Here is a 17300-nt window from a genome sequence, read left to right on the forward strand (position 1 = left end):
TTGGTTCCGTGTTCCATGAGCAAAATCGTACCTGCCGCCATTGAAACAGACAGATGTCGAGGCAGTACATACAGCATGCCAAGAACTTGAATATAACATACATATCAACGCTTGTGGGAACTCGCTATGGCTAGACTCTACTGGGTTTCGCCGCCGAGAGAATATCCAAGCTCCAACGCCGCTTATAAAACACTCACCGTTGCTTGTTTCATCGAGATTAAACCGTTCCATTAGCCATTCGACAAGATCATAACCTGTGAATGAAAATTACATATTGTTACTTATGAGGTTCTGCTTACCTGACTCCTAAATGTCATGAAGCGCTAATGTATGCATATGGATATTTTGTACTATATTTTCCTGAAATTGTACTCTTTAAGTTTTCAGCTTATTTCGGGTATTTATTTAAATGTCCCAGTGGGAAGACACCAATTTTATGCTAGTAATGTAGCCTACCAATAAAATGTTCATTTAATTTACTTGCACATTGTTGTTTGCCACTTATTTTACTGTATTATTTATTTACTAGCGGCCGCCCGCGACTTCGTACGCGTGGATCCCATTTTACCCCCTTCATCTATCTTACGCGGTTTAGATTTTTTCATACAAATGTTTTTTCCCGCTAACTCCCGTTCCCGTGGGAATTTTGCAATATCCTGTTGTAACTAAGCTTTAAGAATTTATTATTATTTATTTATTTATTTATATTAACCGGCAGACTGTGGTGACTGAGTTTTTTGCGGCGCTTCTTCTTAGCACTTGCCAAATGTTGGTCTCGAAGCGCTGGTAGGGTAATAAGATTATGAGACATGTAGAGGCTCCTTAAGAGCAAAATGACGATTTGTAAGAACTATTTATTAGTCCAAACAAATAAAGAAATTTTGACTTTTGACTTTGATTTTGACTAAGTTTACTAAGATACCTGCATGCCAAATTTCAAGCGTCTAACTTAAGAGCGTTTACGTCTAGCGTGGCATGTCAAGTTTAGGTAATTTCGATGCTAGTTTTATTCACACTAAAATAATTATGACTGTGTGCGTGTTCTCACGCTCTATAGTCAAACCAAAATACTTTGATCCACCATCGTAAAAGTGTGCCAGGCTGTCAAGTGACAGCTCAAGGAAACTATAAAATCTTCAAATCTTCCAACACCGACTCCATAATTATAAATAATGGTATACATTAGTCCTAATCAATAATAAATACGTAAATTCTTTATCAAATAGTAAATTATCAAAGGTTTTTTACTATTTTGAGAATATATGGTATTTCACGTTCTTTTAATTTGTGATTTCTTATTGTAAAATGCTTAAATCTAAAAATTTTCTCAGATAACTATTTGCCCAAGGATCTATGCCATAGGATATAAATGTTTGTTAAATCGTTTTCACAGTATTTTTATAAAAATTTCAGCTTGTAAACTGATGCTAAAGTGGAAATTTACAAAACCTGTGTGGACATATCTTGATAGAATTCTTAAATTCTAAACTAATCGCAATATTTTCTCAATTAACTATTTAGACGACGAAATTGCCTAACTATTTATGCCTATAACATATTTGTAGTATTACTGGTTAATGATTGTAACGAGTTGAAAAAGTACTGTTTTTGCGCCAAACGGCGTAAACGCTCTTAAGCGGTTTAGATTTTTTCATACAAATGTTTTTTCCCGCTAACTCCCGTTACCGTGGGAATTTTGCAATACCCCGGTGTAACTAAGCTTTAAGTTTACTAAGGTACCTGCATGCCGAATTTCAAGCGTCTAACTTAAGCGATGTAGATTTTTCATACAAAAGGATTTTCCCGCTAATTACCGTTCCCGTGGGAATTCCTAGGTATACTATAACCTGCCCAGGAGTATGAAGAATAATTGTACCAAGTTTCGTTAAAATCTGTCCAGTAGTTTTTGTTTCTATAAGGAACATACAGACGGACAGACAGACAGACAGACAAAAATTTTACTGATTGCATTTTTGGCATCAGTATCGATTACTAATCACCCCCTGATAGTTATTTTGAATATATATTTCATGTACATAATTGACCTCTACAGATTTATTATAAGTATATAGATTACATAAATAGTTTGCTTCGATAGGAAAGATCTATGTTCGTAAAGTTTACACTCACAGATTGTCTCTGCAGCCTATCGGTCCTCAAAGAAGCTTTATTTTTATGGGTGAAACGAGCGATTTGTATTTAATTGAATTTTCCATCATTGATTGTGAATAGGAGAGCTCAAACACTAAGCTCAAACACAGCAATAGATGACTCTACATTTTAGTTGAAGTGACAATAGGGATGATGACTGGGTGATGAAATCGAAATTCTATTTAGTCCGTCAGACAGATAATTAGAAAATATTAGACTCATAATTTTTATTTTTTTTTCATAATCGAATAATCACAGTATTATATTGAGTTGAAATGACGCGTGACGTCACTTTTGAGTAAAAATTCTACTCAAGCGTGACGTATCGCGCCATTTCAACTCGATGTAGCACTGTTATTATTTAATTATGAAAGAAAATGAAAAATATGAGTCTAATATTTTGTAATTATCTGTCTGACGGACAAATGATTGAAATTTTGTCATCTAGCCTATTACATTTTACTTCGCACTTCTCCTTTAGTTGCCAACGGCATCTACGGGAAAATCTACGACTATTCTTCTCTGGAACAACATTCTAAACCCAAACCATCTGGCAAGCGTGGGGAGAGTAGGCCAAACCTATTCCATTTGCCTCTGATAAATTGTAGAGGTTCTTGTTCCTACATTGAAGAATGACCTGATGATGATGATGATCTTAATTAACATAATTAAGATTAACATAACATATTTTTGAATGGACGCGATCAACAGTGCGGCCCACATCGCTAATCGGCGCGTAGCGTGCGTGTTACGTATTGCCAGTTACATATACCGCCATTGTGAGGCACGTGTTAACATATTGAATTCATGTAACAAATGTTTCAGCGAATGTAATAACGGCTGGTCATTCATAACTCTGAAACTGCTAGCTAAAATCAATCGGGCCAGTTGGTACTTTTGCTGACCAAATTCAACCAATCGCTATTAGTCCAGTAGAATTAGCTTTTAAATCGGAAATAATTACGTACGGTGAGTGCCAGGAAGAGGTGCAGCAACCGCAGTTAAGGAACGGCTGGGACGAACAAGGATAGGCGCATCAAGCTCGTAAGCCTTGATAGGGTTACACTGGTTGAGGTGGCCCTTTTCAAGACTTGGAAGCCTATGGGTAACAAACCATTGGACATGGAGAGGGTCATTAATTATACGTATATTTTCTACTTTGCCGAACTTTAGCGCGAGAACGGTTTGTCCAAAACATATGAATTTGGTCTTATTCAATGCAGGATTAGGTGCCCTTAAACCGTCATGAAGACCACTTTTTGATAGGGTAAGTCCTTTACGCGGTATAACCGGAAAACCGAAAAAATGCCCCTTTCGGGGGCCCCCACCACTTAAGCACAACTCCGTCGAAGTCGAAAACTTAGGAGAGTCTTAATGGGCAACCAATGAAGCCATTAAAACCATAAAATCTTTTGTAGGAATTATTTCCGATTTAATCAATTTTTGTGTTTAATTCTACTGGCCTATATTGCGCGATGCCTTTTTCAAATTAGTTTCGTGAGCTATTTTAGCATTTAGGCCTCTACAATTTTCCGTGTAACGGAATCTGTCAAGTCAGTACTCCTTTAATATTATTTTGTGGACATGTCCACAAAAAGTTCACACTAAATACATGATCGCATCATGATGTGAATAAAAAAAAAGATTAACTCTTTGATGATTTTAAAACCATAAAGACTATTACTTTCTAGTTAGTAATGTAGCTTCAAATACATAGCTATTTTTAGCATGATAATTCGTGCATTTTCTTCGAAACGCTAAATAGCAATTTTTAACAACCACCGTGCGGTACCTATCATTTCGAGCTACTTATTTCGTAATTTATTTCAAACAGTAGCTTAAATGGCGTGCGCTTTTTGCGATCAGGCAACACAGCTAGGCCTTTTCCATCATTATACATACAGTTCAAAATTACGGACTACTGAAACCGCACGTAATGTTATGTAGAGTCAGGGGAGGGTTACGTAAAGAACGGCTTTCCGGTACTGACTTGAATTTTGCATTAGGCACGTGTGTATAATAACTAGCTACGTTTGCTGTCCGGATTTAGAGGCAAATTTACCTAATGTGTTTTGGTTTGAAAATGTTTTGATTTTTATGAAATTAAATAGTTAGTACAAGTTAAACTCAACGTTCTTAGCCAATAAGTACAATAGTCGCAAGAAAATGGAAAATATTTGAAAAAGAAGGGTGCCAATGGCATCTGAATTTTTGAAGGTTCTTTTCAGTATAAGTTACCTACTGTGACTCAATATTATCCCTAAGTGGTGCTTAGGCAAGAGCCAAATATCATAGGCTTGCATTTATCAGCTACATGTACAGCTGTTTTAAAAGCCTCATTTCAAAACAAAAATTAATTTTACATAATATACTTATGCAGATTGCTTACATTGCACCGAACGATAGATTATCTTGCGCAAAACCTGTTAATACTCGTACTTAAGTACTTATTGGTATTAAAACCAGCTTTCTTATTATGCAGTTGCCCTTAGCCGAAATATCTAAAGTCGGGGCAGACATACTAGGCGATGTAGTATGTTGGGTTATTGATTTTACAATCAGACTGTCCCTCCCTGCGGAATACTTTAGTTAGACGAACGCCGTATAGTAGAGATCTTTGGAGATTAGCAAATACTATGTAAAATATTTAAGAATACGTTGTTTGAAAACTTTCATTATTCAAGTTGACTGTGTCGCGATGTCGTTTATCAAAGTAGACGGGGTTATTTGTCATGCTTTTTTGTAAAATTAAATGATTGTAGCTAGTTATATTAATTTAGATATTTCATTTAAAAATATTTTTATCAATTTAAACAGGTTCTGTTTATTTTATTTGTACAAAAACACATAGAATACAATCAACAAAGGGCAATTATGCAACACGAAAGTTTAAAATTAATTAAATTATTTTTAATTACGCTGCCGATATTGCAATGACAAAGCTAGCATGATATTTTATGCAAATGGTCATTAGTTTGAGTAAAAAATATTAATTAATTATGAAGGCAATGGTTTTACTCTTGAAATATTCATATAATATTTAAGACAGCATAATATTAATAACAAAGCCAATTTAAGTGCAAACCGAATGAAAATAAAAGTTTTTATTTGTACACTCATACAATACTCGTATTAACCTAATTTATTGATATCAAATATGTATGGAAACGCGGTGTATTTGAAATGCTGAGTTGCTGAGTTTTAATAAATAATTGTCTAATAACAGAAACGCAGACAATTAAACTGTACTTATTTGAACATATTAATATTATAATTGAGTAAGTATGTCAAATAAATATATAAGCATCTTTTTCCGTATGTACTACAAGAAAATATGGTATAAAATGTCCTGAAGCACTCACTTTTACGGGATATATGTACTCTGTACTGTAATCTTATAAAATATCATACATAAAACTAAAACTCACCCATAAAAGCAGACGGTATGACACTAAGAAAAAGTTTTTGACTTCGTACTGGTACACCCGTTTCTGGATCTTGCATTTCTTTTATCAAACTTTCCATCTGCAAAGAAAAAATAATTATTTAAAACTTTCGGAATTGGAACGGGTTTCATTGAAATAAAGTTTAAGTTTTCTATAGGTTGGCACGAGTAGGTACATATGGGGCAAAAACGTGAATAGGTATACCTAATTAGTCATTACAATAATATAATCGTCGTGAAGATATCTGGAAAAACTTTAAGTGAAAAATTAAGAGACGAGTCGAGACAAAAATAACAAAAGAATATCGTAATTTTACTGGTGGTCAAGAAAAAGAATGCAGTTTTCTTTTCTTGGTGGCCAGTGTCGCGCAGGCAAGGCGGGCGGCCGTGTACGAGCGCCTGATCAGCAATAAACTCTTTTCATACACCTCTCTCACTCACTTTGAGATTCTGAGATGAGTAAGCGAGATTTCTACATAAATGATAAGTTAGTAAGTTAAAATAAGTTGCAGTAGAACGTCTTACAACCTACATTAATCGATATTTCACGAAAGGAAAATGCTGAAAATGACCATCTACCTACTATATGGTCATCTAAAAGCATATTATTTAAGCGATGCCAATGCTCGATATATGATATCCAATAAGGTAAAGATTTTAGGGATAGCTATTTAAAGATCTAAGATTAAAAGTACCGCAAAAGCTGTCACTAACAGCTGTCTAAACCGTTTTAATTGAACATTCATATGAATGTTTCATAACCGTTGTGAAGCATCGATCGTTTCAGCATTTCAATTATTCACTCAACTATGGCAGTATTATGCGATATAAGTAGGCACTTAACTGTTAAGCTAAAACCGTCGCATCGGGAAACAACTCCGTGCATAATGCATGCGACGACGGCGAAACTGTTCACATAATGATCGGTATTGCTTTTAATTACTGGCGCCAACTACTGGTAGAAAGGAACGATTTTGTCGCGGGTTCGTTCCACTAACAATACCATTTAATGGTGAAACCTAGTATCTAGGTCGACGCCTTTATTTGAAACCTAAAATTGTAGTTTTTAGGAAGAAGTTTAATTTTTCATTCTCGGATGTAATTTTTTCATGAGATCCGAGTAAATTGTGTTATTATTAAGCAGTAAATGAAATAATATAATATTACTTATCTCTGTTTCTTCTTCTTTTTAATTATCTAAGTGCCATAAATGGTTCCTCTTCTTTAATTTCATAGTAGCTTTGATTCTACGATCGTGTTTCTTATCGCGTGACGCTGTAGAGTGTTTATCATAGCCTGAAATCCATGCTGCTAAGTAGTCTATTACATTATTTACTAGACAAATTATGTACCTACATGATTAAACCAATTAATCACAGCTGATACAACGCTGCAGCCGGCCTGTTACGAACTAATGTCCCTTCAGCTGCACAGCGCGGCAATTAGTTTGGTGGTGACAGCCAGCGTTATGTAACCCAAACTGATGGTAGCAGCGCTGTAGTGGTAGGTTGTACTACTGCTTAACTACTTAGTGTTATAGTTTTGTTTATGTGTATTTTATTCCTACAGTTTTTTTTTCTAGGGAGCGGTATTGTCTGTCGTAAGTAGATTAATTCAGGAAGTGAAACAAATAAAAGGGAAAACAAAAATATTGAAAACCAGCTTTTGCCCGCAGCTTCACCCGCATGAAATTTAGTTTGTCACATATCGTCATAAATTATAGCCTAATGTTATTCTGTAGATCTAGGATGCGCGCCGCGATAAGCAGTTATCACGCCATTTTATCGATTTTGCCCATACATTTTGACGTCGATAAAAGTTATCACGGCGCGCATCTTAGGCCTACTGGGTTATAAACAATAATACTGTAAAGTTTCAACAAAATCCGTTCAGTAGTTTTTACGTGAAAGAGTAACAAACATCCAGACATCCAAACTTTCGCATTTATAATATTAGTAGGATGACATTGTATTAATATTTTAGACCTTCTACCTACATATAGCCTGACCAGGAACATAAAAACCCTGGCATAGAGGCGCTTCAATTGCATTTGATAGTGCAACACTGAGTACAGTCGTACCTGTGTTAAATTAATAGGCTAACTTTATGTTTCAGGATTCAGGATTACGGGCTAATTTGATATTTTCATAAATTAACGAAAAAATATTATAGGTAACCTGGTTTAAATAAATTAAATGAAACCATCAATCGAACTAGTAGGATTTATTTTATTATTCATCAATAATCAAATTCAGAACTTGAATATTCAACTGCAATGTCTGCTCATGAACGCTACAAACTCGGTACTTCTTTCCCAATTCCATAAAATTCAACTTTTAGAAAGTGACAAAAAACTTTAAAATAGGCAGTTGAAACAAACTACAGCTAATTTTCATAGTGGACTGTACTATACGATAAACATGTCAGTCAATTTGACAACCTTTATTGGAAACATTTTCAATGAAAATATTGTCCGAACCCTTGGTTTTTCTCTTCGACAAATACTTTAACACATTGTGAACCACTTTTCTTTCACGACTATAAAAAGATTTTAGCAATTTCATTCACAAAATCAATTGCGCACATTTAAAATAAAGTTTGTTTACACTTTGACAGCAATAGACTGACATGCAAGGTGACATGTCAATGAAGTTTTTAGTTACTGTTGCCATTAAAAGAAATTAGTACCATTAGTTTTCCGCAACATGGCGAGGGTTTTTATGTTCCTGGTCAGGCTATAATTATGAAAATCTGTGATTTGATATGCTTCAAGTTATCAGTTGATATTGAGCTGATGACTATTTGATATTTAAAAACTCTATTTATTATTTTGAAGTAGTGCCTAGTTAAAACTGACACATCATTATAAAATGTGTATATCAATGATATCACTAATAGATATTCATGTTTTTCTATTTCTAAAAGTAAGAAATGAGTAAGTAATTTTAAGTAAAGATGTTTGTCACGCACACAATTTGTCAAAATGTCAGTTGAAGGTTTGTGTACTTAATTGAATAAAATTGTGTTTTCTGTCTTAGTTGACATGATATAAGTACTTAAAAATATTTTTATAGTTGAATTTTTAAGTATCATGTTGCGATAGTATTCCTAGTATCCAAGCAGTCAGTTGTTTTTATATTTTTAAAGATATTAATCGCACTTGCACAGTTTAGTGTTTACTGTAATTGATGTATCAATGAACACTGAATAAGTGAATATCTTTATTAGCTGGCTCATTTCAGCGGTGGATGTACAGACAACACGTCAGACTACCCATTTTCATTGCAATATCGCCCCTATTACAACTTCATAAGACCCTACAGTGTTTAGCTTGAAGTGCTATCGTCTATGCATTTAGTTCCCAACACTGCCGATTGTGCGTCTCTGTCAAGGACTAATATCGCTGTCAGCCACAGCGCGCTGTTATTTGTTACCAGTGACTCGGCGCTGCAGCTATATTACAAGAGCTACACAAACTTTTCAAAATAATTATTAGCATAAAAAGAGGTCTGCTGCTGGTCAAAGACCAAGTAGGTGTGAATTTTGAAAACCAATGAAAATGATATCCTAGTACATACGGCCTAAAATGTTATGTACCCACTGGTTAAACTACTACATTACTGAGTGTGTACTTATGGTATGAAATGTTTGTATATTTTTTCTCACTTTGATTACACATTATTACAGAATTGCATTAGTATATTTTTCGGACAATCAAGTAGAAACATATTGGTAACTCGATGGTTGCAGTTAATATTATAAAACCCAGACTATTGCAAGTTACGGGTTACAGGTAAAACCAATTGAAAGTATATAAATAAACTGCTCAAAAATAATATTGATTGTACGATTGTGTTTGCCAATATGGCTTTTAATAAAAGCGCGCCGTCATTTGATGCCAGTGACTCGGCACAAATTGGCAGTTACCGCTGCAGGTATGGCCTACCCAGGCATGTTTCACGTAGGAACAAACTAATACACTTATTGAATCATAGGTAATGTGGTAGGTAGTTAACATTTCTAAAGTATTGTCGATGATATGATGCGAAATGAGGCGCCTCAAATTAACGTTTGATGCTAATTATATCTTGGTTTTAATCCTTTTGATAAGACTCTTACTATCATTGTTCTCATATTGAGAATCCACGCATTTTTCTCTTCGAATACACTTATGAAATTGAATGTGCTCAAAATATTAATTTCAAATTTAATATTATTGTTTGAAACCGATAAGCAAATGATACCTGCTGCATATCAAAATGATATTACTTTGTGCGTTGCTTGACTGATCCACGTACAAAAACCCTGCGCTTGCTAATAACTGAATGAAACTTATTATCAATTGAAAATTATCTCTAGAACGCTATAGGCAATACTCGCTATAATACTGTGCTAGAGGTAAGGTTTACAGCCTATTTTCAGTATTTCTGTAAACATTTAAAAGCTGTCTAACTAAGATTTATAATGAGGTCATTCGCGTCCTGCACTCGAGCCGGCACGAGGGCGACCCAACGACGTATTTGCTCAGAGGGCCCTCGACAAGGGAGCCGATGCACCGAGAAAGTTCTGGATTTTAAGACTAAAGCTGTGCTCGCAACTTTTTTCGAATGAAAAACGTTTTCCAGATAATTGTCCAGTCAACGAATACAGCTAATTTAAGACGTAGGATTTCATACAAAAAAGAAAAAAAAATGATTATTTGAATATGGATGAAAAGGGCCGTATGCTGTCTAGCTTCGTTGAATAATAGTGGTAATACCAGCTCCTCTAGTCCTATGCCAGAATAGAAAAACTTCGGATTACTAAATGACGTTTCCTCGGTCCGGGATACTATCTCATTCTTGAAGAAGGAGAAGTTTATAAACCATACAGTCTTGTCCTTCAGTAGATGTACGAATATCAATTCATGTAATTAAATATTAATGAAAAACTTTCGATGCCTTCAAAATTCCATTGCGTGATTCTGCAGTTCTCATGCTTATAATATCTTCAGTTAGCTACTGAAACTCTTGAGCTGTAAGATTTGTAATGACGTCATTCGCGTCCTTAGGTCAACGTGCACTCGAGCTGGCGACCCTGCGGCGATCCCCGAGGGCCCTCGAGCCAATGAGGGCCGAGGACAAAGCCGATGCAGCTCCGTCAAACTCAATCCGAGAGGGCCCTCGATGCTGTGGAGTGCGATTGACGTCGTGGAATGCAGTTGATAATCGCCAGTGTATTGGAAGTGCATTGGTTTTATTATTGGTTGATGTTAGGTTAGACAAAGCTTATGGTGCAAGGTAGCTACATAAAAACTGACTGCGGAATTAAAACTGTCACGAATAATTTTACTTTTTGTGGGACAGTAAAAGTTATCATATTTCCATTTTTTTTATTATACTCACACGTAGGTTGTGTGGTGTATGTACCTACCCGTATAGCCCTCTTTTCGTAAATGATACGCTTTTGTGACATGCATTTTCTCGCTGAACGACTGACAGAGGTATGATTTAACCACTTTGATTATCAGAATTGTGGTCGCCTTTGCCGAGATCACGATTAGACGTTTTAAAAACTTCAGGCAATGTAATTCAGGAATTTCGCATTTATCTAGACGTCGGATTGATCGACACTTAAGGCCGGAGGAGATTTGCCACTTCAGCGCGGATTGTGAGAAAGCGATAGATAGCTCATTCATACATTCATGATGCGTTCGATATCGGTTTAATTGATGCGGCTTATCGTCACTTTTTACTGCTTTTTGCCATCGTTTTTAGTCTTCCATGAATTGTAAATACGCAACAAGCATGTTGACAGCGTTCGGTTAAAATTCCAGGAATCATTAAATCAATCAATGTGTGTAATTATACGAGTAACTACAGGCTTTTCTTCGAACTTGCATTTTCCTATATTCTCATAATTATGTACGCCTATTTTCCTCGCATTATGAAATCAACATCAACCAATTTTGAAGCAGTCTAGCTTGTCATATACGTCACCAGATAAGTAAAAGAGGCTTTCAATTATCACCCGCACGATTATCTTTCAATAAGAAAGTTCTAGATCAGATTTTTTATCGTTTGAGATTGTCTATGTCGTGGATTCCCGTAGTCGGCCGGAGGGCTAGAGGCGAAGGCTAAGGCGGTGACGTCACGGGTGAATCGATCGCGCCCAGCCCGGCGGGCCCGCGCCTCCCGCCCAGCGCCCTAGGGTTAGCAGATTGGGCGGCGAATCTCGCAGTATTTTAAATCACGTGACATGCCTCTTTCGGGGTCGAATGGAAAGAGAAAAAGGTTTAGAAACCACGTTTATATTCATTTGTATTGTGGTAAGTTTTTGATGCGTTTCTTTGTAGACAGCACACGCCAAGATAAGCTTTCTCAAACTTTTATGGGCTTTTTGCAAAAAACATTATTATTCAAAAAGTACGTAGGTACGTAACTTCCAAAGTATCATGCTTATTAGGTAGAGCGTAGGTGGACAAAACAGACAGAAATAACATTTTATTGTTTTTAATTCGTATAACAAAATGTGCTGAGAAAGCAAAATATGAGGTTATGAAACGTACGAATCTGCAATAGCAATTAAAATTGATGTTCTGACAACTTTATTGTAACGCAATAAACAATCACAATAAAAGAGGTGAGTACATAAAATAACGTATGACTATGTTTAGTAAGCAATTAAGGCAAGAAATAAAATAAAGTGATATTTTTGAGCACTTGCACTATAAATGTCTTTGATATGTATCTAAGTAATGTAAGTGCACTTAATCGCAAACCAGTCGAAAAGTGGTCGAAAAGCCCCTTTTTTGTATGGAGTTTTGACGGATTTGATTTTCGATTCGATCAAAAAGTGCGTTTTTTCCAAGGGCGCTGGTAACCTTGGCGCTATTCATTTCATTGCACACAGAGATTGTTTGTGTTGAACATATTCTCTTCGGAATACAATATTAGGGTTCGGCGATGAGATCTCGATTGGGCATCGATTCGGGCGCAGTGTTTTGGTACCAAATACATAATATCAACCTCCTTTGTTGTTAGTCAGGTGATAATTAAAACTGAATATGCAATAACTGAACACTTGAAACTTGGAATGTTCTTTTTCAGTAATTGTCATGAAGATTTGAGGGTGGTTGTAAGAAAAAGTGGGGGTTTCCACAAGTACGTACGTACCTATTTATTTATTGATTTAGAGAGCAGAGAACATATTGTGATTTCTCATTTAAAATACTTTGAATATTTATCAGATTTTACAATAATTCGTTATTAATTTTCCATTAATATCAACTTGGGAAAACCACTCCCTGGAAAATTCCACACAAACATAAAACTACTCGTACACCGTCATATTATGTTAGAATCGAATAAAAAGATATCGATTTATATACGGTTCATACCCATTTAAAAAAAAAGTAATACAAAGTTTGAAATTAGATTTTAGAATGCTTTTAATCCCAGCTATCCTAAGGCCTCAGCCTCGAACTTGTGCTCGAACTTAGCGGGCAGCGGGGCGGGAGCGGCGGCGGCGCTGGAGCGGGGCGGGCAACGCAGATCCGTTCTCGAAACAAGCGGGCAGCAGCTCGCGCGGCGCTTTAGCGGCGAATTGTTGTGTTCGGGGTTGTGTTGTCGAGATATTTGTTTTTATTCGCAAACGAAATGTCTGAACAACGGCGACAATTTTATTTCGATTCAAATTTATTCCTAACGCTCGATTTATTGTGGGCAAAAGAAGGAGTGCGCTGCCCGCTCGTTGCCCGCTCTCTCGCCGCTGCCCGCTCGTTGCCCGCTCCGGCGCCGCTGCGCCGCGCCGCTGTTTTCGAGAACCGTGAGTTTACGTTAGGTGTGCTCGCTAGCGAGTACGTCAGAAAATTGTATGAAGATTTTTTCTCCTGAAAGTAGCCGCTAGGGGCGCTGCACAATATGTCATACATTTAAATGTCATTTTTTAACGCAGTCGCTAGCGAGTAAACCTATCGTAAACTCATGGTAAGCACAACCGGTCTATTTGATTTTACGCATAAGATCTTGCCGCTCCCGCGCCGCCGCCGCCGCCGCCCCGCTGCCCGCTAAGTTCGAGGCTGAGGCCTAAAAGGCAGTTGCAGATATAGGTGAGCGTGGGAGCGCCCCGCTCGCTGTAATCAACCCTTTGCTTGCTGAATCCGGCAATTAAAAGATTTTCATTGCGATTCAGAGCGAGCGAATAAGGGCGAGCGAAGTGAGATTAGAGAGCGACTTTTAATTTCAAGAGTGTGAGTAGCAAAAGCCTTAGACTACATCTTAGCACCTAACACTAGTCAGCCTATAAACACAAGGATTTTAGACAGATTTCCTCGTATCATTAATCATTGTACAGGCTGTCCTAATCAAAAATATTCCTCACCTACACTATTTCATTATTAATTCCATTGTGATCGAGCGCGAGGAGTAGCATTGAGACAGAAGTTATAATAGACAACTTAACCAACACCTTTAACCAATTTCCAGGCATCATCGTATTATTTTTCTTTAGAAATTATTTGCACAGATACAATGACATTTTGGAAAGCGTAAAATAACTTATTCGATATAAAATTCGAATGGAAAATGTGTCGAATAGAAAAGTGATTGTAATTTGTCGTGTTCGATACAGAACGTTATCGCCGTCTTTTAGTTATCAGTCTCGGTGAGTTATTGATGGTCGACCAAGCGTCGGCTTTTCACGCGATTCCCTACTTAGGACGTTACAAGAAAAGCGGTCAGAGATTGTCTGATTGGATTGAATGCTAGCACAATGTCTGTGAAAAAAACATCGACATAGACTTTAAGAAGATATAATATTGTGTAACTTTCGGTATACCTTAGACAGAAGAGCTACAATTCAAATTCAAATTATTTCATCAATAAAAATAAAACTCTTCATAAATACGTGAAAGCTATGCGGCGAATTTTACGTTACTTTTTAAAAATGGTTTCAACAAAGAGTATAACAAACTGTTTGGTTTTCGTTCAAAAAATGTATGCAACCTATTTAGTGGCCATAAAAAAAGAAATTAACACTTTGACATCTGTCATAAGAATCTAGTCGGCCATGCTCCGGAAAATTCAAAATTCGAATTTTCTTTCACAAAATAGAGCTCGTGCGCCCAAACTACAAAATGCTTCTCTTTTACACCCTGTACAAAATAGAAAGACCCCCGACTACCAGCACATCCTACTTTTTGTCTCGCCTCATGTTGGCAGCCAGCCAAATGTAGAGCAACGCCTGCTTGTAGCTATAATTTGTCATTCCACGTACCTAGGAGAAAAAACGAGAAAGGCCCAGTTCATTTGAATAAGAAAAGTAAGAAATAGACGTTTCAGCAAGAACTCATAACAGATAGAAGCTTTAACAGAATGAGCTGAGTCATAGAAAAGCATAGAAAAATCATGTCTAAAGATCTTTTTGGGCACATTGCCCGTAAAAAACTAAAACGGAAATGTTTTGATATTTATCATTCGATCAGAAATACCTACCTTTAAAAATGCTACAAAGTTCAATGTAAAAAATAGAGACGCGTGCATCTTTCTTTTATCGTATAAGTAGGTAGATCCTCAACTTCTAACAACATGATTTTATGAGGATTTTTTTTCAAAACTTTTCCGAATGCCCAAAAAAAACGCCCCAACAACGAACATTCCGCTTTCCACCGTAGCCTCGCGCTCATTCCGCGGGTAGCACTAATTTGGACGACGAATGCCGAGCGTTCCCGGAATCAAATGTATACTATTTATTGTTCAACCCCATCTATTGTGCGCGTCCCGCTCGCAACAAAGGGCGAAACGCTCGCGCCGGTCATAATAGCGGCATGTGGGTAGTTGGGTTGTAAATCAAAGACATCAACACGACGTGTAATTAGAACGCTGTATTCTCTCCCCGGCGACAATTGATCGTTCCTTCCTTTATGTAATTGTACTAATGGGGGTTATTGAACCCGCGGTTTCCGCTGAGTGACCATTCGACACGAACGTTCAAGGCCGCGGCAGACACATTCGCAGTCGTGGCGAACTAACGAGACCAATTTAAAGAATTGAATCAACGGCTAATTCAATCAAAAATAACGATGACCTCGATTTGAATTGACATGTTTAGATGTTTTTTCGGCTGAAGAAACTCTCACGTAGCGTAACTAATTGAACTACAGTTTCAATGCGAGTCCGAATACGAAAGCCCTGTCCAATAAACTTAAACTTTAGTTTCTCTGCACCCATTCGGCGAACCTACTCTCTCATTCAACTCTATATCTATGCATTTTCTATTTATCTTATAAATTACACTAATTTTTAGCTTACAAACTGTAGTCTTCGTCTTACGACGAAAACTTACGAAGCTTTTAAAGTATAAAAATGTAAAGCTTTCATCCTAAGCACGAAAGTACCTTAAGCTCCAGCTGCGCTACTTTAACTTTGATCCATGAGTGCAAGCGAAATTCATATAAGTAGGTAGGTACTCGTAGGTAGTCGTACAAAATACGTCATCGATTTTACCAACCGTTTACCATTTACTATATTCTATTTATAGGTAAATAGCGTAAGTATTTCAGCGTGAACTATAATTTTCCAATTGATATTTCCAACTAGCACACCAAACCCAAAATCCGAAGTAACATTACTTATTCCAGGACGGTCTATAAATACAAGATTAGGTTTACACCTAAAAGAAACTCGGCCACCGTGGACCTTTCTATTTTGGAGCGGTAGTTAATTATTACGGATTGCCGACTCATGGGACCGTATCCTTCGGCCACGTAGTCCGTGCGCCTCAAACATTTACGGGAAAATCCCACTTTAGTGCCGAAACCGATGGAAGGTTTTACTACATGGGACACACTAAAGCAATCTATGACACTCTCAAAGATTGATTTAAAGAAACTTCAATGTAGGTGTCTGTGTAACTTCAGAGCGGTTGCCTTAGATGTAACTCGATGCGGTCCACGAAATGATAGCTTGACGAAAAACGATATTTCACGCATTTTTCTTGCATGTACTTAAGAGAAATCAGCCAATAACAAAATAACTAATCTGTTGTGCAGTGCAGTTAATTGCGTAGGTAGATAAACACGTATTTATTAAGTAAGGCTAAGGTTTACCATTAGAAGTGTGTAACATCATAATCATGATATACCTACCTACTTCTACGTTCTCCATGAGTGGCTATTATTTTGTCAACTAAGGTAATAATTCCGGCATTACAAATAGCTTACTAAACCGATATAGAGCTGTATAACTACCCTTTCTATTCATATCCAAAACAGTCGTTCACACGGAATCCTTCAACCGAATGTCCGACATATTCCAGCGTACGGATGCCTTAAAAATTTACGAGAAAATCCCAATTTAGTGTGGTGAATGCGAGTGTGGCGTGCGGAAGGCGCCGGAGCGCTATCGATTCGCGTCGGTAGGTACTGCCGTTAAAAATAAATGGTAGAGCCTCCGCCGTTATGAAAAGCACCATTTTATTAATGATACCTCTTCCCAACCCTATGGGAAAAGGTTTGGCAGCAACGCGATGAATTTTTAATTTTAAACTGAGTCGTGATGGATTCAAATTGTTGCCAAGTTGCGGTTGACGCATCTCGGGTCGGTCGTTTGAACATTATCGTAAAGGTAAATAGGTACCTTGGTAGTTTGTCTATTAAATATTATCGCTGTATTTAATTAGAGATCTCATAACACATATGACACATTTTGTCTTTAACTACGCAACA

At 36.9% G+C, this 17300-nt stretch overlaps 1 protein-coding gene across 14 annotated transcripts in view; it reads right to left on the reverse strand.

Annotated features, from left to right (window-relative positions):
* LOC114360300 (regulator of G-protein signaling 9) overlaps positions 1-17300 on the reverse strand; it is a 42624-nt gene that overhangs the window by 11965 nt on the left and 13359 nt on the right. For 10 of the 14 annotated variants that reach the window (XR_003656502.1, XM_028314957.1, XM_028314965.1 and 7 more), the window contains 2 exons: positions 5580-5676; positions 102-254 (listed from right to left, as the gene is read on the reverse strand). Coding sequence is in view for 12 of the 14 variants with exons in the window: in XM_028314957.1 (XP_028170758.1) it covers positions 102-254; positions 5580-5676 (250 nt within the window). In the remaining 2 variants the exon portion in view is untranslated. The remainder of the gene's footprint in view (positions 1-101; positions 255-5579; positions 5677-17300) is intronic. The other 4 variants (XR_003656503.1, XM_028314968.1, XM_028314963.1 and 1 more) reach the window with 1 other exon arrangement.

Source organism: Ostrinia furnacalis, unplaced genomic scaffold (genome assembly GCF_004193835.3).
Source record: "Ostrinia furnacalis isolate ACB-3 unplaced genomic scaffold, ASM419383v2 OfSCF4936, whole genome shotgun sequence".
Taxonomy (NCBI): domain Eukaryota; kingdom Metazoa; phylum Arthropoda; class Insecta; order Lepidoptera; family Crambidae; genus Ostrinia; species Ostrinia furnacalis.